Source organism: Pelmatolapia mariae, linkage group LG15 (assembly GCF_036321145.2).
Source record: "Pelmatolapia mariae isolate MD_Pm_ZW linkage group LG15, Pm_UMD_F_2, whole genome shotgun sequence".
NCBI classification, from domain to species: domain Eukaryota; kingdom Metazoa; phylum Chordata; class Actinopteri; order Cichliformes; family Cichlidae; genus Pelmatolapia; species Pelmatolapia mariae.
Genome location: NC_086240.1, coordinates 8,896,657 through 8,920,908, shown reverse-complemented (window position 1 = coordinate 8,920,908; position 24,252 = coordinate 8,896,657). Strand labels below are relative to the sequence as shown.

General features: G+C 47.5%; 1 protein-coding gene across 2 annotated transcripts; it reads left to right on the top strand.

Moving 5' to 3' along the window:
* Positions 1 to 5,559: 5,559 nt before the first annotated feature.
* LOC134643753 (piggyBac transposable element-derived protein 4-like) lies at positions 5,560 to 23,752 on the top strand. Of its 2 annotated transcripts, XM_063496293.1 has the most exons (5): positions 5,560 to 5,677; positions 5,762 to 5,875; positions 7,105 to 7,221; positions 7,352 to 7,471; positions 19,959 to 23,752. In XM_063496293.1, the coding sequence occupies exons 1-5, from the start codon at positions 5,653 to 5,655 to the stop codon at positions 21,056 to 21,058; spliced, it is 1,476 nt and encodes a 491-aa protein (XP_063352363.1). In that variant the 5' UTR covers positions 5,560 to 5,652; the 3' UTR covers positions 21,059 to 23,752. The 2 variants fall into 2 exon arrangements, with proteins under 2 accessions (XP_063352363.1, XP_063352364.1); XM_063496294.1 differs by lacking the exon at positions 7,352 to 7,471.
* Positions 23,753 to 24,252: the final 500 nt, after the last annotated feature.

The window sequence follows — 24,252 nt, the reverse complement described above, 5'->3', positions numbered from 1 at the left end:
AGCTAATCCAAAATGCTGCAGCAAGAGTCCTGACAGGGACTAGAAAGAGAGAGCATATTTCTCCTGTTTTGGCTTCCCTTCATTGGCTTCCTGTTAAATCCAGAATTGAATTCAAAATCCTGCTCCTCACATACAAGGTCTTAAATAATCAGGCCCCATCTTATCTTAATGACCTTGTAGTACCATATCACCCTATTAGAGCACTTCGCTCTCGCTCTGCAGGCCTACTTGTTGTTCCTAGAGTATTTAAAAGTAGAATGGGAGGCAGAGCCTTCAGTTTTCAGGCCCCTCTTCTGTGGAACCAGCTTCCAGTTTGGATTCAGGAGACAGACACTATCTCTACTTTCAAGATTAGGCTTCAAACTTTCCTTTTTGCTAAAGCATATAGTTAGGGCTGGACCAGGTGACCCTTAATCCTCCCTTAGTTATGCTGCAATAGACGTAGGCTGCCGGGGATTCCCATGATGCATTGAGTTTTTCCTTTCCAGTCACCTTCTCACTCACTATGTGTTAATAGACCTCTCTGCATCGAATCATATCTGTTATTAATCTCTGTCTCTCTTCCACAGCATGTCTTTATCCAGTCTTCCTTCTCTCACCCCAACCAATCACAGCAGATGGCCCCGCCCCTCCCTGAGCCTGGTTCTGCCGGAGGTTTCTTCCTGTTAAAAGGGAGTTTTTCCTTCCCACTGTCGCCAAAGTGCTTGCTCATAGGGGGTCATATGATTGTTGGGTTTTTCTCTGTATTTATTATTGTGCTATCTACTGTACAATATAAAGCGCCTTGAGGCGACTTTTGTTGTGATTTGGCGCTATATAAATAAAATTGAATTGAATTGAATTGAATTCTCTGACAGTGCCTCACCTCTCTGTGCTGCCCCCTGCTGGCTCTCATCATTACTGACTGAGTCCTTGCTGCCACTTTATTAGGTACAGTTTGCTAACACAGGCTAAGACCTGCTTTGCCTTCAGAGCTGCCTTAAATCTTCAAGGTGCTGGAAACATCCCTCAGAGTAATGTGATCAGTGACGTCTGCTCCTGTTTTACTGCATTAAAGTGATCAGATGACTTCAGCACTTTGACATGGATGGTAGTGAAAGCAGGACATGACAAATGTAGCACAGCAGCAGCGTTTAACACGTCTGAGCTGGGAACAGAAACTCTGCTATGAACATCATTCATAGAACAGCTTCCAGCTTCTTTTGCTCTGTTTGGATGGATTTGCATTTAAAGATGCAAAGAGACAAAAATGGTTACGGTCAGGAGGTCAAAGGTCAGAGCTCCTGTGAGTCTGAAGGCAGCCTCACGCTGGAGAAGGATGAAGGAGTCTGACCTGAGCCAGTGTTTGACATGAACACATCAGCACTGCTGTCAGTGAGCCTAATGACAGCCGTTAGCATCATTTCAGTGTTTCAGTCATTTAAAAACACTTCCTGTCACTGTGGTGGTCACAGTGACATCATGCAGTTACAATACTGAACATGTCACATGACACACCTTACACATCATGTGATCCACTCTCAGTCTGCACTTTCATTCATGACTTCAACAGGTTGAAATGAGCTTTGAACAAATATCAGTTTAGTGCTGAAATATTGAAACGCTGCAGGAAGAAGAACAACAAAGTGATGACAGATGTTTGTGTTTTAAACAAGAAAACAAGCAGAAATAAACCACAGCCTGCCAGAGATAAGGGAGTTTCTGAGGTGCACCTGAACGCAACAGAGTGTTTCATGCTCCCGAGTGTCCTCAAACGCCTCTCTGGGTGTTTCCTTCGCTCTCATAGTTTTACTTCCTGAACTTCGTGGAGTGGAGCTTGTTGTTGGTGTGAAGAAACTGTAAGTTTGCTTTGTTTCCTCCTTCAACAGTTTGTCTTTAGGAACTTTACTGTTTGTTCAGCTCATGTTTATTTCTTCACACAACAAACTGTGTGTGTTTTTTAAAAAAAATTAAAGTCAGTGTGTAACGTTTTCTAACGAGGTCGAGTGTGTCCGCCATTTTCTCTGTGTGCGATCAGACTCCGGGACTAAACACGCTGTATGAGTCCTGAGCTCGGCCGAAGAGCCTCTGAGCTCCGGGTGTTTATATTCGCAGGGGCAGCAGGAGACGGAGAGCGGAGTTTGTAAATTAATATTTAGTATTGATGACAGATAGACACATTTAGACACATATTCAACATGGCGGTCTTAAAAATACTGCGCCACAAACTGTTGGCTCCGCCCCAACAGGAAGAAGTGTTACAAAACACACAAAAGTTCAGTTCACTTATGCCGGGCTCACACTGTGCGATTTTTGGCCCATTTTGAGATTCAATCGTACAGTTTGAGCAGGAGCTGAATCGCGCGACTTAAAAAATCGCAGCTTAAAACTGAACTCACAACTAAAACTACACCAAAGATGATTTGAAATAGAAATAAAAACTAAACACAAAAAATAAAACTACATTATTCAGAATGATCAATGAAATGATTTTGGGAAACTAAATATTTTACAGTCCTGTTAGTGTTTTTTTTTTTTTTTAGTTTGGCTAGAAAAAAGACTAAAAATGAAAAACTTGCCTTATTATTCTTTGACAGGCATATTTATTTAGATGTTGGATCTCTCAGAGACTGTGAGTCACTGCTTTCAAAGAGTTTAGGTTTTATTATAAAATCTGCATTAATCTAAGTCAGTGCAGCCTCAGACAGGCCATAAATACATAATAAATACAAAATAAAATCTAATCTGAAAGAGGCAAACTCACACTGGAAAAAACTAAATTGAAAACACAAAGTGAAACAGAAACACAAATTAGAAATAATAAAACCAGACCTGCTGTCTGTGGATTTGTCTTTTCAGCCACCACAGATGTTTCATTTGTCTGTTAATCACTGAGATCATTTAAACTGGTTACACACAGCACAGTGTTGATTTAAAGTTGTCACCTCTGTGTGTTCACAGACAGCAGAGGACTTTGTAAAGTGTTGTTTAAATCAGACGTGGCCTGTCGGCTCTGCTCCAGCAGAGCGTTCACACTGAAACAAAGATGGTTCTACATTTGTCAGACTGAACAAAGGTTACTGTATTAAATTTAAAACAGTCTGTTAATAAATCAGAACATTTAAAGACGCTTCAGTCACAACTTTTATATTATAAAGCTTTTTTCTCTCATGAATATTGACACAGAGGAGAGAGCTGCTCGTGTTTGACTTTCTTGGGTTTACCCCAGTAAGCTTTATTTGATCCCTTTATGTTCTCAGTCCTTCTACATGTGATTCCTCATCTTCACACTCAGGTCTGTGAACTGCAGGTTGGGACTAGGGCTGTGCGATATGACCAAAATCTCATATCCCGATATTAAGGCATCTATCGTCCAATAACGATATAAATCACAAAAATGTAACATTTTCTGTAAATTCTGTGAATCTCGGGCAGCTCCACTTGCGTGAAGTGTTTCCAGCTGGGCGTCGGGTACCTGGAGTCGAGTGTTTTAACTGATGCATGAAACGATACATTTTTAGACATAGGTTGTAACGGCCGCCGTTTTCTTTGTGAGTATTTATTACACGGCGTGCTGCGGAGAAAAGCCTGTTCTAACGTTTGAGTCTAAGGTTTATTTTTTAGCACCTGGCGGCTCTGTTTTGCTTCTCATCCCTAAACACTCTGCATCTTTCACGTGATTCAGTTTATTTTGAAAAGTCTCAACAGGATCTTGAGATTTATTGTGAAAGGTTTATGTGGAAAATAAACAAGCGGACACACCATGGTGTTACCGTCGTTGTTGCTAACGACAACGCATAAAAACAGGCGCTTTTCCATCCGTAGTGTGGTTATATTAAATATAAGAGAAAGAGAGAGCTTTAGGAAATTAATATAGCCACTACAGTGACCATCAGAACGATGAGAAAATATTGCCGTAAACTGTTTATTTTGCGACACCACGAAACAAACGATAGCGTAAAATGAAACGATAGATATATATCGTTATATCGAACAGCCCTAGTTGGGACTGTGTTTCTTTGCTGTGTTAAATCACAGGACCAGAAACATGTGAGGCTCAGGTCTGAGATCCACAATCACGTCTGTTAGATTTTATCAGGATCTGAGAGCTACAATCAAATTTAACTGAGATAACTGTTCACAGTTTAATCACACAGACATCAGCATCACATACACAAGAATCCAAAATGTGCTGCTGATGTTATATTTCTGTGTCAGGGAACAGAGAGCTGCTGAACATGCTGTCATGTTGGTATCTGGAGAAAGACCTGATTCAGGTTCAGGGATGAGTGGAGTGTTTCCCCTGCTGGGATCTTTGTTCTGTGGGCCCAATGACAGAGAGGAACTTTGAATCATATAAAACTATTCCTGTAGTCCAGAATAAGTGTTTAACATTGTCACAGCATATTTTAATGGGTTTCTCCAGCATATTTAAAACACCTCAGTTGTCCACAGAGATCCTGCTCAACCACAGCCAACAAGCAGATTCTTACTGTTGAACACTGGGCAGCTCTTCTGTGTTTAATGTTTTTGCTGTAGGTTAGAGATGAGGAGCCACCAGTGAAGCTGCTCTATCAGCTCTCCTGCAGCCTGAGCAGTGGTCCACAGTACCTGCTGTCACACTGACACATCTGTTTGAGTGTAAGCACCTGTTGGAGGGTCTTTATTATTACAGTGCAGGTGGATGCACAGATGTAGTAAGAACTGAATTAAACCTGTTGGCTTCTGTCTCATTAAAAATCCTTTGTTATGAATATTGGATCTGCTTCAACAGGAAGTAGTTATGACAACAACACAAAGGTTGTTGGGTTTGATGTTCAGACTGACTTCATTAGACCAAACACATTAAATTAGTGAAAACACGAACAGATAATTAGAAATCAGTTATCAGTTAGAAATAAATATAAAATAAATCAAACATTGATGAATTTTCAAACTATCATTACTTTTATTTAGTGTATTTCTATGTAATAATACCAAACAACATTTACTGGTTTCTGTTTGTACACAGACATGGTTTCAGTCAAAGCACAGATGTTTGTCTCTGTGTCCAGCTGTTTGACCTCAGCTGTCCCTGTGATCATTTCTAACTGTGTCTCTCCTAATGAAAATCTGACCATCTTTAACTGCAGCTTTTTTAGAGGAGACGCAGTACTGAACAAGGAGCAGTAACACCTAAATATCTCCTCACATTTAAATTAAAGCTACACAGTAAGAAAAACCAGCCAGCATGAGGAAATAAAAACAACTCTTGTTGTGAAAGTCTGTCCCTCCACCGTCCTGTCACTTTTGTCCACATTAACACACTTACAGACAAAAACTGTCACTTCTCATTTTTCTTATTAACAGTGAATCAGTGTGTGTCAGTGAATGCATCGTGTGTGCTTCAGGCTCCATCTAGTGGACTGATAGTAGAGCAGCTGATGGCAGCTTCCTCTGCCTCACACTGCTGTCTGACTGCATTCAGCTGACACTGAGATGAAGCAGGAAAGAAGCAGCTGATATTTGGAGAGCACACATGATGGAAAGGAGGATTTCAGTCGATGTGCACATGAATGATTTGTGTTTCCTCTGCAGGTAGAAAGTGTGTGTGAGCTGAATTGAGCAGCATGGATCAGTGTGAGGACAGAGAGGAGGGAGTCCCTCCCTCTAAAAGCACTCTGTGTGGGGAACATGAGAGCCAGACCAAAGCTCAGAGGTGAGATGACCATCTCTAACTGTCCATGACTCTTCTCCATGTCACAGCTCAGCACTCACATCACTGCTCCATCATTATTCACAGGAACCCACGAGGAACTAAACGCAAACATGAACCCAGCTGTGTGTCCTTACAGAGTGACACGTCGAATGGTCACATCGCTAATTTTAAATCCCAGCCTGTGTCTGCTGCAGAGAGGTGAGCTGTTAGTAACATGAACTCTTTGATCTCAGTTTGGTTTCTGATTTAAATGAACTGTTTGATGTTTCCTGGTCTCTAAACTGCATCTCAAAGGAAGTAACCAAGTGAGAAATTCTTTTATTCTATAAAACATTTAAAACCCTTGCTGCTCACAATGGGCCCATCATCCCATTGTGGACTTGAGGAAGCACACAGCCCCACTCCCCCCCATCATCCTGACTGACACCCTCATTACTTCTGTGGACTCATTCCGCTTCCTGGGTACCACCATCACCCAGGACCTGAAGTGGGAGCCCACCATCACCTCCGTCATAAAGAAAGCCCAGCAGAGGATGTACTTCCTGAGGCAGCTGAAGAAATTCAACCTGCCAACACGGACGATGATGCAATTCTACACTGCAATCATCGAGTCCATCCTCACCTCCTCCATCACCGTGTCGTACACTGGAGCCACTATCAGGGACAAACAGAGACTGCAGCGTGTTGTGCACTCTGCTGAGAAGGTGATTGGCTGCAGACTCCCATCTCTGCAGGACCTGTACACCTCCAGGACACTGGGGCGTGCAGCTCAGATCAGAGCTGACCCTTCTCACCCTGGACACAGTCTGTTTGACCTGCTCCCCTCAGGCAGGAGGCTCCGGTCCATTCGCACCAGAACCTCTCGCCACAAGAACAGTTTCTTCCCCTCTGCTGTTGGACTCATGAACAATAACCATATGACTGTTCCCACCACTAACACATGACCCTACACTGTGTTCACTGCATCATTCCATGTTTGGCACTGATCACCACCTGCACTCATGTACATATCTAACTACTTAGCACTTTTAATTCTTATTTTTATGTCTATTTAAGAGTTGTATAACAGTATGTTTGCACTAAGTACCGCAGCAATTTCTTAATGTTGTAAACCTGCTCACCATATAGCAGTCAAACCCTTTCTGATTCTGATTCTGATCAACAACACAGACTCACCTCAGATGCATTTAATGTAAGGATACAGATATTTGTTTAAAAGGTGGGACCATCAATAGTCCTGCACAGTGTAAATGACTGTGTTTACCTCTGGGTGGCGCTCTGTTCTTACGCTGCTAACACTAATTCAGATTTTCTTTCAGCTCATTCTCAGCCTTTAAACAAGTTTCTCTTTGAGGTGATGAAGGTGATCTAAGTTTCCATCAGCTTTTGTGGCTGCTAATGAAAAACACATTTTTCTTCTCTGACAGGATCAAAGGGAGACCTGCTGGACCTGAACCTGAACCCAGCTGTGTGTCCTTACAGAGTGACACGTCAAATGGTCACATCGCTAATTTTAAATCACAGCCTGTGTCTGCTGCAGAGAGGTGAGCTGTTAGTAACATGAACTCTGCGATTTAACTGCTTCATGTTGTTGGATATAAACTGCAGTGCAAACATGCATTTAATACATGTCACAGCTCAGCACTCACATCACTGCTCCATCATTATTCACAGGAAGGAACGAGGAACTAAACGCAAACATGAACATGAACCCAGCTGTGTGTCCTTACAGAGTGACACGTCAAATGGTCACATCGCTAATTTTAAATCCCAGCCTGTGTCTGCTGCAGAGAGGTGAGCTGTTAATAACATGAACTCTTTGATCTCAGTTTGGTTCCTTCCACCTGTCCTCGTCCTCCTGCTCCACACCTCCACATTAGTGGTCCTGGGTGGTTGTCACACAGGGACTCACAGCTGTTTCTGAATGATGGTGTTTCAGCAGACTGCTTAGCCTCAGCACCAGGCTCCAGAGTACAGAGCTACTGACACTTTTAATCTGTTTGTGAAATCCTTTATTTCCCTGAACCCACAGAGTCCATCCCAACAGCTTAGGAAGCCAAATCCTAACAGCTTTCATTCGGTCTTGTCTCAGACTCTATGATGCAAACATATCAGTGTCTCTGAAAATAAGTGTATTTAATGTCCAAAACGACCTCTGAGCAATAAACCGAGCAATAAAGCTACAGTTGTAGCCACAGCTGCCCTGGGGCAGACTGACAGAAGCGAGGCTGCCATATCGGCCCCTCTGGCCATCATACTGTCAGCAATGTTTCACATACTTTAATCTTATAGATGAGTAAAACTGCAGCGAATGGTTAAGTTAAAAGTTTTTGTCTAGTTTCTTTGCTTTCTTTTTATCTGCTTCCTGGATATGACTTATTAATAAATAATAATTACTAAAAGACTTTTGAAAATCACAATAATCCGTCAATTTGTTCTTTGAGAACAAGTTTCCTAAAATAGTATTTAGCAGTCTTTAGTTATAATCTTGTATTTTGATCAGCAGAGCTCTGATAAGTTCAGATCCCCCCAAAACCCCCCTGGATCTAAGACTTCCTCACCAACCAGCTTCAATCAGTCTGACCCAACACCCACATCTCCCCCCACTGTGGCTGAGGACTGCATGTCCACAGGGCTGGTTCTCAGCCCCCGCCTGTATGCCCTGTACAACCTATGCCTGCACACCAACCACCCGACCAATGTCACCGTCATGTATGCTGATGACACCACCGTGTTTGGGTCATCTCTGATGGAGATGAGACAGCACAGGGACGAGGTGGAGAATGTGCGATATGACCAAAATCTCATATCCCGATATGAGACATCTATCGTCCCGACAACAACATAAATCACAAACATTTTCTGTAAATTCTGTGAATCTCGGGCAGCTCGACTTGTGTGAAGTGTTTCCAGCTGGGTGTCGTGTACCTGGGATCGAGTGTTTTTCACCGATGCATGAAACAGTATATTTTTACACATAAGGAACGGCCTCCGTTTTCTTTGTATTTATCACAGGGCGTGCTGCGGGGAGCACCTGACGGCTCTTCTTTGCTTCTCATCCATAAACTCTCTCCACACTGGTAGCAGAGGTTTGTTGTGTTTGAGTCTGTGGTTAGTGGATCGGTTTGTTCCATAATTTGCATTGTACAGTTTTCTGCTCCATGTCAGACTTTTCCTAACCAAACCACGTCGGTGCTACAGAGGGAGCTCCTCGTTCAGGAATAAGGTCCTCTAATTGTTTGGACTGGTCCTTCTGTTTGTCATCTTTTCAGTTTATTTTGAAAAATCTCAACAGGATCTTGAGCTTTATTGTGAAAGGTTTATGTAGAAAATAAACAAACGGATGGATTTACCATCGTTGTTGCTAACAACAACGCATAAAAACAGTCACCTGTCCGTCCGTAGTGTGGTTATTTTAAATATAAGAGGAAGCTTGTGACCATCAAAATGATGAAAAAATAAACAGTTTATTTTGTGACACCATGAAACAAACAATAGCGTATAATATGAAACGATAGACGTTCACATATCGTCATAGATGGTTATATCGAACAGCCCTAGCAGAGAACGTGTCCCGTTGATGCTCAGAGAATAACCTGAAGCTGAACATCCTTAAAACCCAAAGAAGTAATAATGGACTGCAGGAGGCACAGACAGCTCCACCCTCCTGGCATGACACCATCGCCCTGGTATAAAAGGCTCAGCAGCAGCTGCACTTCCTTTGTGTCCTGAGCAAGAATAACCTGGACCAGGAGCTGCTGCTGGCTTTCTACCCTCCTCATTGGAGAGCGTGCTCTCCTGCTGCCTGCTGTTTATACTCAGGGGCCACGGCTGAGAACATGAAGGCTGCACAGAGGGGCATTAACACCCACCAAATCATCACTGGCTTCTCTCTGTCAGCCCTGGAGGCCATCATCAGATCCTCCTGTCTCAGGAAAACCAGGGCCATCACAGCTGACCCTTCGCATCCCACCCACCACCTGTTTCACCTGCTGCCCTCTGGTTAGCAACTTAGGTCAGTCACTCACACTAGGGCTGCCACAAACCATTATTTTGGTAGTCGACTAGTCACATCATGCATCCACTGGACGTGAAGCGTACAGCTTATTGCACCAGCAGCATCTGCTCTTATATAACCAATGTTCCCTCTAATTTTTCATGTGTCTGAGCGAACACACAAACCTCCTGAGCGACCCCTTGGACCACTGTGAGCGACATCAGACGTGTGCACTGTGGTCACACCAGCATCGAATCCATCCAAGTAACGTGGTTTATTAAAATAATCAAATTACAGCATTTACATTTATGTTAGACTACTTTTAATTAAGTTACAATGAAAATTAAAAAAAAAATCTTGTTCATGACCTGTGTAGTATGTTAACACTATTGGAAGTAAAAATAACTTGAACTCCAATTTTGAAAACACAACTTTCTTTTCTTTTTTCTTTTTTTATAAAGCTCTGACTTGTATTATGAGTCTGTGGTCTGGGAGAGACTTCAAACAAGTAACTGAGTTAGGCAAAAGATTTAGTTTTTTGCAGCTGTTTATGTAAAAAATGCAGCCAAGGCGGGGTTTTTTAAAAATAAACATTCAAAACTATTTACAGAACAATCCGCTGTTCTACATCAAATTTGATGCCACACCAAAAAATAATTTGTCCACTATGAGATAAAGGAGAACAACAGCCTGATACCTGCAGGCCTGACAACAGGAGATGTATCACTCCTGTAACACCTGTAACATTCAGCAGTCGCCTTGTTGTTCTGACACACACAACAAAACTATTGACTACACTACACACTAACTACACAAGAGTTGCGCTAAATGTGGCAAATCTCTCACGTCTCAAAACACCGCCGTCGCTCCTAACCCCCCCCTCCCTGCCCTAAACAACTAAATGCCATGTTGCCATATCATTTTTTTGATTGGTCGACATGGTACATTTTTTGACCAATAGGAAGGGGTGGGGTTGTTTTGGTTTTGGTTTTGCTCACAGGCGGAGAGTGCTTTCGAGCGTTTTCCTTATGAAACGCAGTTTTTACCGTTTCTTCCCGCAGTAAATATAAACAACTATAGTATTCAGGAAGAAAACCAAACATTGCAGATATTTTTTATCATAACTCTGGTTTTACGTGGCCTATCAACACAATTTAAAAACTGGTATAAAGTCCACACTTTTCCCGTCAATTGTTCGTCTGTCCTGCTCACATCTCCAATGGTTGTACACGTCATTAACGTGGCTTCACTCCACATCAGCCACGCGGCTTTGCTAGCTAAAACACCGGTGTCGGCACATAAGGACGCTGTCATAGCCTGTCAACCACGTTGATTAGCTGCGTATATACGAATGTGAATCGCGTGATTGGCTGGACTATGGGATAAGGTGGCATCGTTCTAATCCCATACGGGAGCAGCCAGTCACTTACTGACTAACACTGCAAAACAGAATTGTTAAAGTATTAATTTTAATTTCAATTCAGGTTAGATTTTTTTTTGTGCGCAAGGCAGATTTTCTGTGCGCAGAGACCGTGCCAGCAGTGCGCAATTGCGCACGTGCGCAGCTTAGAGGGAACATTGTATATAACTATCATTAGCTTACAGCTTAAAGTGTTTAAGGTGCTAACTACAAATAAAGACAAGATGATAGTTTATTAAACCTTTAATGAAATTTGCAGATTGTTTCGGTGAAGTTTAATAAACTCCTTGCTATCTAAAATATAACGGGACACTGGAGTAAATTCTCGAGCTTCTCACACTTCTAATAATCAGCTGTCTGCTTGACGTTTATTCAGCTGTGTAAAAAACTATAACTTTAATCTCAGCCAAACAGATTTACTCAGGAACAAATAAAATACTGAAAAAAGACAAACAATAACATTTTAGGTTATCTAAGTGACTTAAATATCATGTTTAACCTGAGTAGTGAAAGACCGCAGAGATCTGAAAACGATTTGCCGGGAGTCCGGTGTTCTTGCCGGCTCTAGTGAGCCTCTAACACCCGGCTAGCTATCGAGCTGGTGGGTAACAGACGTCTCTGAAAACAAAATATGTTAAAACTTTATTTTGTGACCCAGAAAGAATAATAAGAGTAATATTAAAACTAAGTAGCTGCCGCCATTGTTGGAAACTGGAATTGGCTGGGCCGCGCTATGAATTCTGGGATATGGTGGGCCACGAAGGTTTTACACCCGTCCCATCCTTCAAATCTGGGGAAAAGAATGTCGCATTTGTCGGCCGCACTTGGAGGAGTCTTTGAATTTGGACAGCCTTTGTCAAATCGCTGTGACGTAATGGGTCTTCAAATGTGTCCGCCGAAGGATGCAGGCACTCATTCTTCCTGAAGCCCATTTGTGAGGTCAGACACTGATGTTGGACGAGAACTTTATATTTAAGTACTGTTGTCCAGGCAACCAAACTCAGACTCTATCAGCCTATCAGATTGCTGGATGGAGACGTGTGATTGGTCACTCCAGAGAACACGTCTCCATGCTATAGGTTCCAGTGGCATCAGATGCTTTCATTGTGCTTGATGATGCAAAGGTTGGATGCGGCTCGGTTGCCATGGAAACACATTTTATGAAGCTATCTGAACGCCATGTGAAGTTTGGTCGTCTGTAGTGATTTACAGACAGTCGGCGACCTCTGTGTCCCTCAGCATCCACTGACCCCACTCTGTGATTGTAACTCTTCATCGCTGAGCTCTGTTCCACTAACAGCTGACAGTGGAATATGTAGTAGTGAGGAAAGTTCACACCTGGACTTGTTGCACTGGTAGCATCCTATCACAGTCCTACGCTGTAGTTCACTGAGCTCCTGAGTCATCCTTTCACAGATGTTTGTAGAAGCAGTCTGCATGCCCAGGTTTTATACACCTGTGGTTATGGAAGTGACTGGAACACCTGAAGTCTGTGGTTCAGTGGAGACTGAATACCTTTGGCAGTTTAGTGTTTGTGAGCTGAGTCTCAGGAGAAAGTGAGACAGTGACACAAAGCAAACAAGTTGTTCTTATAAGTGTTAACCCTCATGCTCCCCTTCGGGGCAGCCCCAGACCCCGGGGGTCCCAGAGTACCCCACCCTCAGTAGAGACCGGTGAATGAAAATGTTAACCCTCGTGCTCCCCTTCGGGGCAGCCCCAGACCCCGGGGGTCCCAGAGTACCCCACCCTCAGTAGAGACCGGTGTATGAAAATGTAAAAAAAAAAACAGAACGATCATTTGGGGTCGAAGAGTGCCCCAGAGCGATTCTAATGGGTTCGTCAGGGGATCGGGAAAGAAAACGTAGCACTTGGGGACCACGCACAGAAGATGCTGCGGCACCATGGGGGTCATTGATACCCCAGTACATGAAAATGAAGCATAATCACAATAATAATAATAATAATAATAATAATAATAATAATAATAATAATGAAAATAATAATAATAATCACAATAATAATAATAATAATAATAATAATAATAATAATAATAATAATAATGAGAAGAAGAAGAAGAAGAATACAACACACAGACGCTTCTGAGTTTTATTTTATTTTATTTGAAATTACACTCACGATACAACTGAGGCAATCTGGAAGGCAAAATAAAAGTCAACAACGGGGTTGAATCAGCCTTTCAAGACAAACGAATCTCAGTAGATATGTCAAGAACAGGTTTACATGAAAAAAAAAGAAGGTTTACATTAAAAAAATATCAACAAACTGTCCGTGTTTCAGGCGCTCGGTGCTGTACAGCGCCTCCTGTGGACGAACGTCATAGAGCCTGCCCGAAACTAGGAGAAAAATTGAAATGGGAGTGGCAGCCACAGAGGGAAATGACGACCTATCCAGGCATACCATTTTAGGGACATGCGCAATGGGGGGGGTGCGTTTTTAAAACGCCCCCCCCTCCCCCCCGGGGCTTTATTTTTGATTACAATATCAACAAACTGTCCGTGTTTCAGGCGCTCGGTGCTGTACAGCGCCTCCGGTGGCTGTGAATACATGATAAAAATATCACCGTAGGATGCGTGCATTGAAAGAATCAGCCTTTCGTTACAAACGAATCTCAGTAATCTCCTTTGTAACACTCTGTGACCAGTCGCAGCTGGCCGATTTTCACCACATCCTCTCCCACCAGTTTGTCGTAGGCCTCGGTGATGGCGTCGAAGATTTTCCTCGCCGATTTCAGCTCATGCAACAGCGTCTCCGCCACGGTGCCGACCTTGACGTCGTCCGCTTCAATGTTGCGGGCGATCAGGAGACGTTGAATGGAAGGAATGAAACGAGGCGTGAGGAGTCTTTTCCTGATGCTGTAATAATGTTCGGCGTAAAAGTCATCCTCCAAGACTCGCAGACACTCGTGTTGTCTCTGGCTGGGGTGATTGATCTTGCACCCGTTGCACGCGTCGGTGCGGTACTCGTTGATCACTATGTCGAGTAGGTGATACACCGCAGTTTTCACGGTATCGACGAGTAAAGAAGACGCCCAACCGTCAAGCTCGGCGTCTTGCCGCTCGCCCGCCGCTGCATCACACTCCGCGTCGGACAGTATCTCCCCCTCTTCCGAGGAACTGTCAGTTGAGCTGTCCGAGGAACGGTCCTCCTCGTCGCGACGCAGGGGTGCAGAGTCCATCTCTTTCTTTTTATCTCCCTCGGTATTGAGCGAGGGAGACGGTTTTGACAAAAAAAAGGTTTCCGAACGAACGAGACAATCGCCTTCTTTTGAAAATATTAGAAAGGGGGGCTTATTTTTTTTTGTCGTTGTTTATAGCCACTTCATAGAACAGCTACAGCATAGGCAAACATTCAGCGAGTAAGTAAGTAAGTAAGTAAGTAAGTAAGTAAGTAAGTAAGTACATAGACTGCATTAGAACTAGAAATCCGAGAAAACAAGTGAAATGAAAGTCAGCCTTCGTAGTGTAACAAGGAGAAACGGGGTGGGTTTAGCTAAGCGAACATTGCCAGTGTACAATTTTACTGAGAATATCCAAGGGCTCCACCGAGCCCCATGAGAACATAAGATGTTAGTACGCTCCTGCGCCAAATAATCCCAGGGAAGCGAGGCCGAAGAATTTACACCGCTCCTTCAATTCGATCCTCTCCTCTTCTTCCCTTTTTCTTTGCTCTTCCTCCTTTCTCCTCTTCAGCCTTTCTCTTTCGAGTTTCTTCTGGGCCGCCTTATACATCTCGTTGGTGTAGTGGTTTCCTCCATTGAAATCCACCATCATTTCATCTATTTCATCCAGAAGACAGCCCCGGAGTGTCGATCGCAGCGATTGTTCTTATGTCTTCGCCCTCTGCCTCTTTTCTGAGACAGCCGTCGGTGACAGACTCGGGCGAAACGTCCTCTTTGAAAGCGTACGCATCCCCCAGGATGGTGTTTCCGGACGCACTCTTTCTCGAGCCTGTTTTACCGACCAGAAGGAGTCTCAGTTCTTCACGGGTCGCAGAGCCTGCGGGGTTGGAGAAACGATGGTTACATTTGAATCATTCTAGAAAAAAACAAAACAAAACATGAAACACTACGTTACACTAGGCTATTCTTTTGTTATCTTTGTATCGATGTTGACAGCAAGCAGTTTGTCTACATAAATCGAGTACCACAAGCAGCACACAACCCTGGGATTGCACTTTACCTTTGTATCGATGATGACAGCGAGCAGTTTGCCCACGTAACGCGAGTAGCACAAGCAGCACACGTCCCTGAATCCGGCCTTTGGTCGCCAACATTTTCAGTAAGCTAAGAAAAGGAGAAAGGAAAAAGAGGTGAAATTAAGGCACATTCAGGGAAAGTCTTTCAGATCAGATTACCAAGTTAGACCACACTGAAAATACGCGTTGAATAAACCATGACCCCAAACTGGTCGGTTGTCCCACGTGTTTCCCCGTAGCTGCTCCGGGCGCACACACAATGAGCCCTGGTTTCGCGACGCGGGCGTAGCAACAACCTCCTTCTCCTCCTCACTGCCTCGTGTGTGTGTGTGTGTGTGTGTGTGTGTGTGTGTGTGTGTAGGAGGTTCTGGGTTCCTCAAAGACGGTGGTGTTCGCGAAACCCACCCTCCCCAAAGCTAAGGGCTCGCCAGCTAGGCCCGTGAGAGCGAGGGTCCGAGGTCCAAACGAAAGGCTGTGTTCGCGTAACCCGCCCTCCGCAGACCTAAGCGTACGCTACCGAGGCACTTGAGAACGATGTAGAGGGAGCAAGGATGAGGAGGAAGCAAGGAGTGTCTGAAGTCCAAACGGAGGGTGGTGTTCGCGTAGTAGGCAGGCCACAGAGCTGCTCTTTCACTAGCGAGGCGCTTGAGAAAGATGTAGAGGGAGCAAGGATGAGGAGGAGGCAAGGAGTGTCTGAAGTCCAAACGGAGGGCGGTGTTCGCGTAGTAGGCAGGCCACAGAGCTGCTCTTTCACTAGCGAGGCGCTTGAGAAAGATGTGGAGGGAGTAAGGAGTACGAGGAGCAATGGAGAGCCCGAGGTCCTCACCATAGGGGGTGTTCGCGTAATAGGAAGGCCAAACAGCTTCTCTTTCACTAGCGAGGCGCTTGAGAACGATGTAGAGGGAGCAAGGAGGACGAGGAGCAACGGAGAGCCCGAGGTCCAACTGGAGGGCGGTGTTCGCGTAATAGGAAGGCCAAACAGCTTCTCTTTCACTAGCGAGGCGCTTGAGAACGAAGGAGAAGGAGCAAGGAGGACGAGGAGCAACGGAGAGCCCGAGGTCCTCACTCAGGCCCATTTACGCGTAACCCAAGGCCCATCCGGCAAAGCGCTCACCTGCGAGGAGCAGGAGAATGGAGCAGAAGGAGGTCGCAGGACTAGGAGGCAAAGAGAGTCCGAGGTCCTCACTTAGGCCGGTTTACGCGAACACTGCCGAGAAGGAGACGATGATGATGATGATGATGATGATGATGACGATCTAAAGTTGAGAGTTGTTTCCTCCGGCGGTTCGGGGTCCCTCCGGACCCCAGTGTTTGCCATCGTAACTTACGAATGGCGGTTCGGGGTCCCTCCAGACCCCAGTGTTTGCCATTGTAACTCACGAATGTGTATTGGGGTTGCGAAATACCCCATCGTGGGTACGCTTTGACCCCATAGTAATCGTGGAGTAGAGAACATCCCTGCTCCTCTCGAAGGCCGGTTTACGCGTAACCCGAGGCCCATCACGGTAAGCGCTCGCCTGTGAGGAGCAGGAGAACGGAACAGAAGGAGGTCGCAGGACTAGGAGGCAAAGAGAGTCCGAGGTCCTCACTTAGGCCGGTTTACGCGAACACTGCTGAGAAGCAGACGACGATGATGACGATGATGATGATGATGATGATGATGTGAAGTTGAGAGTTGTTTCCTCCGGCGGTTCGGGGTCCCTCCGGACCCCAGTGTTTGCCATCGTAACTTACGAATGGCGGTTCGGGGTCTCTCCAGACCCCAGTGTTTGCCATCGTAACTCACGAATGTGTATTGGGGTTGCGAAATACCCCATCGTGGGTACGCTTTGACCCCATAGTAATCGTGGAGTAGAAAACATCCCTGCTCCTCTCGAAGGCCGGTTTACGCGTAACCCGAGGCCCATCCGGCTAAACGCTCCCCTGTGAGGAGCAGGAGAACGGAACAGAAGGAGGAAGGAGGACTTGGAGGCAGGGAGAGTCCGAGGTCCTCACTTAGGGACGTTTACGCGAACACTGCCAAGAAAGAGACGACGATGACGATGATGATGATGATGATGATGATGATGATGATGATGTGAAGTTGAGAGTTGTTTCCTCCGGCGGTTCGGGGTCCCTCCAGACCCCAGTGTTTGCCATCGTAACTTACGAATGTACATTGGGGTTGCGAAATACCCCATCGTGATTACTAAGGGGTCACACAGTACCCACGGAACACAGAGCGCCCGAGGTCCCCACTTAGGCCGGTTTACACGTAACTCGGGGCCCATCCGGCAAAGCGCTCACCTGCGAGGCGCAAGACAACGGACCAGAAGGAGGAAAGAGGACAGGGAGTAACGTGTAACCCGGGGCCCATCCGGCTAAGAGCTCGCCTTCGAGGAGCAGGAGAACAGAGCAGCAGGAGGTAGGAGGATAAGGATGCAGGGGGAGTCCGAGGTCCTCATGGAAGCCGGTTTACGCGAATACTGCCCTCTGCAAAGCTAAGCGTCCGACAGCGAGGCGCAGGAGAACCGAGGAGAAGGAGAAAGGAGGATGCTGATGCAGGCAGAGTCCGAGGTCCTCGCTTAGGTCGGTTTACGCGAACACAACCGAGAAGGAGAAGAAGATGATGATGATGACGATGATGTGAAGTTGAGAGTTGTTTGCCCCGGCGGTTCGGGGTCCCTCCAGACCCCAGTGTTTGCCATCGTAACTTACGAATGTGCGTTGGGGTGGCGAAACACCCCCCATTGTGGCTACTAAGGGGTCGGCAAATACCCCCGAGGTGATGAGACAGCGGTAACGAAATACCCCCCCCCCCCCCCCCCATTGTGGCTACTAAGGGGTCGGCAAATACCCCCGAGGTGATGAGACAGGGGTAACGAAATACCCCGTTGCGAGCAACGCGGGGTAGCGAAATACCCCACCACAACATCGGTAAAGGTAGCGAAATACGAGTTACTAAGCGTGTCGGGGTTGCGGACAAATTGCCAGCCAGAAAGACAGAAAGAGTGCACACCACTGACAAGGACATGTCCCGCACCAGGCCGTGGGTGGCGAGGAGGGATCGAGGCGTAGCAGCATCAACGGCATCAACATCTGCGTCAGCGTCGCAAACCTCTTGGGGAAACCGCGGCTCCTTCAGCGGAAGAAACTTAGGCACATCGTGCACTGCTGCTGCTGCTGCTGCTCCTGCTACTCTATTACGACCCGCTACATTTCATTATCAAGGCCTAGCCAGCAAAGACGCAGAAGACAACACGGTCGGCGGTGGTCACATAATAGACAGGTCCGAACACGAAACCTTCTCCAGAAAGACAGAAGAAGAAGAAGAAGAAGAAGAAGAATTAGAAGAAGTCAGTGTCCATCTAACTGACGAGTTTGAACATGACAAGAAAATTGCCTTTGTTTGGGCCGAGGCGCAAGCATCCGGCTTTGAAATCTCATCGCAACATTACCAGGGTGACGACTCGGAAGATGACTCGGAAGATGACTCGGAAGATGACTCGGAAAAAGAGTCGCAAGATGACAACGAGCACTCTGAGGCCGAGCTTCGCGACGAGGATGCTATGGGGGGCACTGAGGATGGCGGTGATGATGGTCGCGATGATAATTACAGTGAAGACGACGACGTAGATTACGACGAAGCTGTAGGCGATTGCCACAAAGGTGGCGGCGATGACGATTATCACGAAGATGGTAGCGACGAAGACGACACCGACGACTACGATGGAGAAGAAGAAGAAGAAGAAGAAGAAGAGGACGAGCAATCGTCGCAGTCGATTTATCCCAAACCCCGCGACCTAGAGCAGCGAGGAGGCCCCACCGAAGAGGCTCTAGCCGCGGTCCGAGATGAGGCGTCCTCGTTCATGGCGTACTTTCCGCCCGAGATAGAGGACGCCGTGGTCGCGATGACCAACCTGGAAGCGTCCAGGCGCCGCACCGCCATCGACGGTTGGAAGCCCATGGGCCGCGCCGAGTTCCGAGCCTATGTGGGGCTGCTGATACTCGCCGGCGTGTACAGGTCGCGAGGCGAGGCCTGCGAGAGCCTGTGGGACGCAGAGAGCGGCAGGTCTGTGTTCAGAGCCACGATGCCGCTCAAGACCTTCCGGGCTTACTCGAGCGCCCTGCGGTTCGACGACCGAGAGACCAGAGAGGCCAGGCGTCGCAACGACCGCGGTCAATACGACAAGCTGGCCCCGGTCAGAGCGGTGTGGGATGAGTGGTGCGGGCGCTTGCCTCTCATGTACCGACCGGGACCCGAGGTCACCGTGGATGAGAGACTGGTGCCGTTTAGAGGTTTGTGTGATGATGATGATGATGATGATGATGATGGGACGTATGGGATGGATAGTCGGTTTTCCTCACTGTATTTTTTTTTGTACTTTTTGTATTTTTTTTGGGGGGGGGGCTTTTATTTGGTTTTTCTCCCTGTGTGCTTGTGAAACTGAGATACGTTCTGAACTCTTTCACTCGCTTGGTGCATGTGTGTCCGACTGTCTCTCTGTGGTGATTGTGATGATATTGGCATGTATGGGACGGATATTAGGCTTTCCTCAATTCCTCAATGTATATTTTTTGTGTACTTTTGTGTGGATTTCTGCCTGCGTGTTTGTGAAACTGGGACAGCTTCTGAACTCTCTCTTGGTTTCTTGTCGTATCACCCACAGGAAGGTGTCCGTTCAGGCAGTACATGCCCAGCAAACCGGCCAGGTACGGGATCAAGATATGGGTCGCGTGCGACGCCCAGTCCAGCTACGCGTGGAAAATGCAGGTGTACGCCGGCAAGCCCGACAAGCTCGGTCCTCCCGAAAAGAACCTGGCCGCCCGAGTGGTCATGGACCTCACCGAGGGACTGGCGCCTGGACGCAACGTCACCTGCGACAACTTCTTCACGTCGCGCGAGCTCGCGACGAGGCTTTTTCGCGAAAGAGGCCACACATTGCTGGGCACCCTCCGAGCCAACAGGCCTGAGATCCCCAGAGAGCTGCGCTGCGTCAAGGGCAGGGCCGTCGGCTCCACCCAGGCCGCGGTGCTCCGCGGCGGCCCGGACGGCTGGTCACCCAACGCGGTCGTCCTGTCCTATGTGGCGAAAAAGAACAAGAACGTGCTACTCCTCACCACCTCTCCGCGCTACGTCGGGCCCTCCGGGTCGCCGCTGGAGCCGAGCAGCAACCCCGACGGCGGCGGGGGCGGCTCTGCGAAACCCTCAATGGTGCTGCATTACAATCGCACCAAGGGAGGCGTCGACAACCTAGACAAGGTTGTGGGGACCTACAGCTGCAGGAGAAAGACTTCTAGGTGGCCCGTGGCCCTTTTCCACAACATGGTGGACGTGGCGGCCTACAACGCGTTCGTCCTCTGGAGGGAGATCCACCCGGACTGGATGTCGGGCAAACTCAACAAACGAAGGCTGTTCCTTGAGCGTCTGGGCAAAGCGCTCGTTCTCCCGACGCTCGAGGCCAGGGGACGACGAGGAACGCGAGGAGGAAGGCGAGAAGGAGAAGGAGAAGGAGAAGGAGAAGCCGTCTCCACTCCTGATTCCCGCCGCGACGAACCGCGGGAAACCCCGGTCAAGAGGCAGAGGTGCCGCGTCTGTCCCAGGAGCAAGGACGTCAAGACCAAGATCGTTTGCTTCGCCTGCCACGTGCATGTGTGCTCGAGGTGCGCGCTCACGTACTGCCCCAACTGCGCCGCGGCCCGCTGTCCGGTTTCGCGACGAGACCCCTCCGACGACGACGAGCGCCGGGGCCCACCTGTGTCTGCTTGACCCCTCTTCCTTTCTCTCTCTCCCTCTCCACCTCCGAAGATGGTCGAGAAAAGCTACCTATTGACACACCAACTACTCGTAGGCCGAGCGCGTCTGCGTCGACGACTCGGGACATTCACGAGCTCCTTCTCCAAAGCTCACGTCACTGGGAATGGACACGTACGGTCGTGACAGCAGCAACGACGGCGAGAACGGCGACGAGGGGATCCCGGTCTCTGAATCGGACCGAATCGGACCGATTGGAGAGCGCGAACCGGGGGAGGAGCGATCGTCGCGGAAACCGAACGAGCGTCCCCGTGTGCTTCAGGGATCACCCGCCAGTCGCTACTGGGACAAACACAAAAGAAACGCACCGGTTCAAGCCGTGGCACCGTTCGACGGGACGTGCGCGTGTTCCGTTTGCAGAGTCGAGAAAACCCGGCGCGCTTCAAACGCCACCCCAGAAACAGCGAGAGACGTCTTCCGACACTATGCGTGGATTTTCGATCCGCCGCAACCGCGCGGCCGCCGTCGCAATCGATGGAGGGTTACAGCCGTTTAGGTGTCTTTGTCTGATGCTGCGACGGGACCCGCTTTAACCGGGGGTCCGCCTGACCCCCACCTCCCCCACCCCAAGCTGCCTCCGCAGCCCTTTGTTCCGTTTCGTGACGAGATCTGGTTCCGCGCTACCGGGGTCCGCGTGACCCCCTCACACGCACACACCTCTCTCCCTCAACCCCCCCTCACCGAGCCTCCGCGCAAGATCCAGCTGCACCACGAGCTGGGGGTCCGCGTGACCCCGCTCCCCGAGCGTTTTCTTTTTTTTTTCTTTTGGTCCAGGCCCAGGGCTGCACAAGGGTTAAGGGATCGAGCGCCTGAAACACGGACAGTTTGTTGATATTGTAAAAAAAAATTCAGCCACAGGGGGGCGTTTTAAAAACGCACTCCCCTGTTGCGCATGTCCCTAATGGTATGCCCCCCGTACATCATCATTTCCCTCCGCGGATACCACGCCTCGGTCGGAAAACAGCCCTCGGTCGGAAAACAGCCCTTCCTCAGAAAACAGCCCTCGGTCGGAGCGGCCTTACCCCGGTCGGTACACTTAGGATGGGATATATACGCCGGTCGGGAAGGAATCTCGGTCGGCTTTGCGATAGACCAAAATAAGTGCCTGCATTTAGAACTGGATGCGAAGCATAATGTTTTTCTTTGTGAGTTTACTGCTTCTCGTTCCCGGAGCCGCGAACGATGTGTTCTGCAAACCCTTTTCCACCTGCGTGGTGCCCGGATTACCTTATCCGGGAGGCCGAGACCCGGTCATCCACTGGTATTCAAACTGGAAAAAAGTCTATTATTTTTACTTGACGGCTCCTCGTCCAGATTTCCTGAACCCGGAGTACCAAGATGGCAAGAAATTCGATTCCCCAGGAGCCCCTTGGAACACCGACCTCGTCATTTACAATTTCACCGAAAGCGACATAGGTCCATACAGACTGTTCATTTCGACCTCAATCGACAGTTCTGAATACGACATAAATGTCACCATTGCAGACAACCCACGCGTAATCCTAGAGCGAGCCAATTCCACTTTTACCTGTTTCGCGGACTCGACTCGGCGGGGTCCTAAGCCAACCAAAGTCACGTGGACTGTTGAAAAACATGGAACCAAAGAGGAGTTCTCCGAGTCTCCCCCGAGCACGATAACTGTCAATGCGGACAATTTCGCCGTCGGGTGTTTCGCTAGCACCATTGGTGGAAACTTCACCTCTGAGTACGTGGTTAGAGAAAGTTATGTCGCCACCGAAGGAGTTCACCGAGCCGACTGCGGACAATCGGCCCTACATGGCCCCTGGGCAGCGGAAACCATCACGTCGTGTCGAGTCACGGGAGCAGAGTCTTGCAAAGCTTTTTGCTTTCGGAGCAAAGAAGATCGAAGCGCTTACTTTGACAACAGACTGATGTACCGCTATTTGCCCAACCCCTCGAACGGGTCCGTCGGGAGCATCGAAAATCGTCCTGAGTCGGCGATAAGGCCTTCGGACGGGCTCGGCTGCATCACCGGGGGCTCTTGCATGAGAATATTGTTGGGGCTGGGGCTGATGCTAGCCACCGTGCTCGCGATTGCGATGGGGGCATTTTGGCACATGAAACGGACAAGGAAAAGTTGGTCCCCACAGTCAATCGAGCAGTATGACCATAGAGGCTCTCTGCTTCCTATTCGCTCTCCTCGACCGCAGAGGCAGCAGAAGGACAGCCTGTAAGCGTAATCTCTTTCAACGCATGGAATAGTTTGCATGCATCAAAGAATCTATGCGTATTGTTGTACAGCACTGGTGATTATGAAGAATATGCATTCTTAACCTTGTTTGCTTGTGTGACCGTATGTATTCTTACGAGTATAACCACAAATGTAACCATATGTATTCTTACAATTATAACCACAAATGTAACCACATGCCGCCTGCTTTCAAATAAACTATCTGAAAGTGTACGAATATACGCAGGGATACTTTCTTGATACCTTGTTTGGGTGCGTGTATGTATGTATGTATGTATGTATGTATTCTTATGATTATAACCACGAATGTTTGTAACGTCTTACAGAAAGTGGCCCATGTAGCTGATATGTTGAGCACAACACAATACAAATACAGTGGTAATTGTGGCAGTGTAAGCCTTTATTTGAACCCTGTAATAAATTTCAGAAGCAAAGAATCTCAGTCTCATAATTTCATTTGGAAAGGTCTACTTCTGCAAATGCATCGCTTGATTACAAGGGGAAAAAACAAGCAAGCAGAGCTGTTGTCAGTGCAAAGCACAGACCGATGTTGTTTTCTCCAGTTCAGAGTAATCCCTCGCAGCTGCAGAGAAACAACAAAACAAGAAATATGAACAACCTCTAAGTATCTGGTTGTGTTTCATGAAGTACATAGGCTTTCTTCATCCAACCTCCTCCCCTTGGGCTTTTCCCTATCCCTTACCAATCATTTTCGGTCATGCCTTTGAAAGCCTGCCCTTCGTAATAAGTCTTGGATCACAGATGCTTTATTCCCTGAAATAGTAGCTGCTTGAAACTCAAAGTCACTAAATGAAGCTCCTCTTCCTCACAACCATACACATGTACATACACATGCGGTTAAGACATTACAAGCATCAGAATAAAGCATGTACAAAGTCATCGACACGGCTTCGTGGCGAGCACCGTACTTTTTGTG

Coding starts and splice junctions, on each gene's coding strand:
- LOC134643753 (XM_063496293.1), top strand. CDS start 5,653: ATGAGAGCCAGACCAAAGCTCAGAG. Junction 7,222..7,351: donor CCTGTGTCTGCTGCAGAGAG/GTGAGCTGTTAG, acceptor CATTATTCACAG/GAAGGAACGAGGAACTAAAC. Junction 7,472..19,958: donor CCTGTGTCTGCTGCAGAGAG/GTGAGCTGTTAA, acceptor TATCACCCACAG/GAAGGTGTCCGTTCAGGCAG.